The 1,768-nt window shown below is 44.1% G+C and overlaps 1 protein-coding gene across 2 annotated transcripts in view; it reads right to left on the bottom strand.

Moving 5' to 3' along the window:
* Positions 1 to 16: 16 nt before the first annotated feature.
* The window catches only part of si:dkey-17o15.2 (UAP56-interacting factor), a 7,342-nt gene continuing 5,590 nt past the window's right edge, over positions 17 to 1,768 (bottom strand). For both annotated transcript variants that reach the window (XM_014023408.1, XM_014023409.1), the window contains exons 7-9: positions 758 to 832; positions 550 to 673; positions 17 to 466 (exon numbers count right to left, since the gene is read on the bottom strand). In XM_014023408.1, the coding sequence (XP_013878862.1) occupies positions 365 to 466; positions 550 to 673; positions 758 to 832 (301 nt within the window). In that variant the 3' untranslated portion in view covers positions 17 to 364. The remainder of the gene's footprint in view (positions 467 to 549; positions 674 to 757; positions 833 to 1,768) is intronic.

Here is a 1,768-nt window from a genome sequence, read left to right as displayed (position 1 = left end):
ACTCATTTCTTACTGATGAAAAATTTAGAGAAACTTTATTTAAAGAATTTACAAAAAAAAAAAAAACACGTCAAAACGTGTTTAACACATATTCCTTTCTTTGCGAATACACAGCCGTCTTTTCTGAAAAGAAAAAGGGTTAAAAAGAGTTCACAGGGTTAAAAGCTTCCTGTCCGAGAGGAGAGAAATTTAAAAGGATGAATCTTTCCAGAACTGAACAATCCACAACACAAAAAGTTGAGTACGATGACACGTGTCCTGCTCATTGTCCCCTGGTGGACGTCTTTCTGTGATGTCAGCAGCACAGCCCCTCCCCATCCATCAGGTGGGCTTCTCAGAAACAGGAAGTAGGAGCTCCTCAGCGTTAACCCACGGTAACAAATCTGGTGCCTTTACTGCTCTGAGCAGTGGCGGCACGCTGATCCTTCAGGATACGGAAGCGTTCGTTCAGAGTCATGGAGGTTTGCTGCGGGACAAGTTAAAGTGTTAACGGCATCAAACCACCGGGATTAAGAACCTGTACAGAAAGCTGACGCAGCACACCCTCACCGGTTTCCCAACGCTGTTGATGTCAAACTGCAGAGGCACTCCTTTAGGGACTTTCTTCTCCACATTCTCCACCTTCACAGGAGGAGTGACGGGTGGGGGGTGGAGGGTCCAGGCGGTCGCAGGCCTACAGAAAGGTTTACAGGAACTGTTAAAGTGGGTCTGATGGTTCTACGGCCACATCTAGAACCAGTGTGGAGCGAGTCCTTACTCAGGCTGAGTCCTGGCTGAAGGGTTGTCGATGGACACCGTCAAAATCCCACTGCCAGCTGTTTGTGTGCTCCACCTAGTGGACAAACACACAAAGTGTCTCCTTACAACACYGTTTACTTCTGAGTATAGGAGGTAAAAAACATAAGAGGTTTACAGGATTTATAAATGTGTACACGGTGAGTCAAAAGTCTCAGGACACCCTTTTATTTCAGTAAAGAAATAAAAAAATGAAATAGCTGAATACCCCAGRCCAGCAGAGTGGATTGCCCCAATCATATTTGCAATATCTTGTGTGGTTCAGAAGTTACCYACATAAAAGTTGCAACAACTGGAAACTGCCTGGTATTTGGTGTCCAACGTGCTGTCCCTGGTGCTGAWCAGWGWCWCTGKTCAGCACCAGGGACAGAACTCTGAACACGCAGATGTGCAACARTTGTAAGACAAGTTGGACAASTTGTCTTCTRTTCATAATCGTCCAYKWRGACCAGATGTTTTAGGAACACGAGAAGCAAGTTCCACTTTCACTGAACACTCAGCAGTAACAAAGCTTCCTACATCCTTAAAGGAGGGACATGTCTCATCCAGTGCCGGTGCCAACAGTCTCTGGTGCTGCTGATATGCAGACACAGCTCTYAGGTAAACAGGATGGCAGCAGATTCATGCTGTCTGATTGTTTCTCTTCTTTTTAAACCACCTGGGAAACAGGTGAGAGTTGAAGGAAAGCTGGATGAATGGAAATCTGTTTCAGAGTTCCCACAGCTTAAAGGGATCCATGATTAGTTGTAACATTAGACTTTATTTGATAAACATATTTTAACTGTAAAAGACTGTAAAAATAGTTTTTATCATTTTTAAACTAAAAGTTTAAAAATACATTACATGGACGGGGCCATTTTATTTACATGCAAAGCAGTCTGGGTAAATGATGACGTGGATAGGTCCTCGGTGCGAGGCTGCTAGCGAGCTATATCCACCCTGAAGGTTAATCTTGGACAATATCTGATGATCG

This window comes from Austrofundulus limnaeus, unplaced genomic scaffold, assembly GCF_001266775.1.
Source record: "Austrofundulus limnaeus strain Quisiro unplaced genomic scaffold, Austrofundulus_limnaeus-1.0 Scaffold367, whole genome shotgun sequence".
NCBI classification, from domain to species: domain Eukaryota; kingdom Metazoa; phylum Chordata; class Actinopteri; order Cyprinodontiformes; family Rivulidae; genus Austrofundulus; species Austrofundulus limnaeus.
Note: the sequence above shows the minus strand (reverse complement) of the source record. Positions and strands in the feature narration are given on the sequence as shown.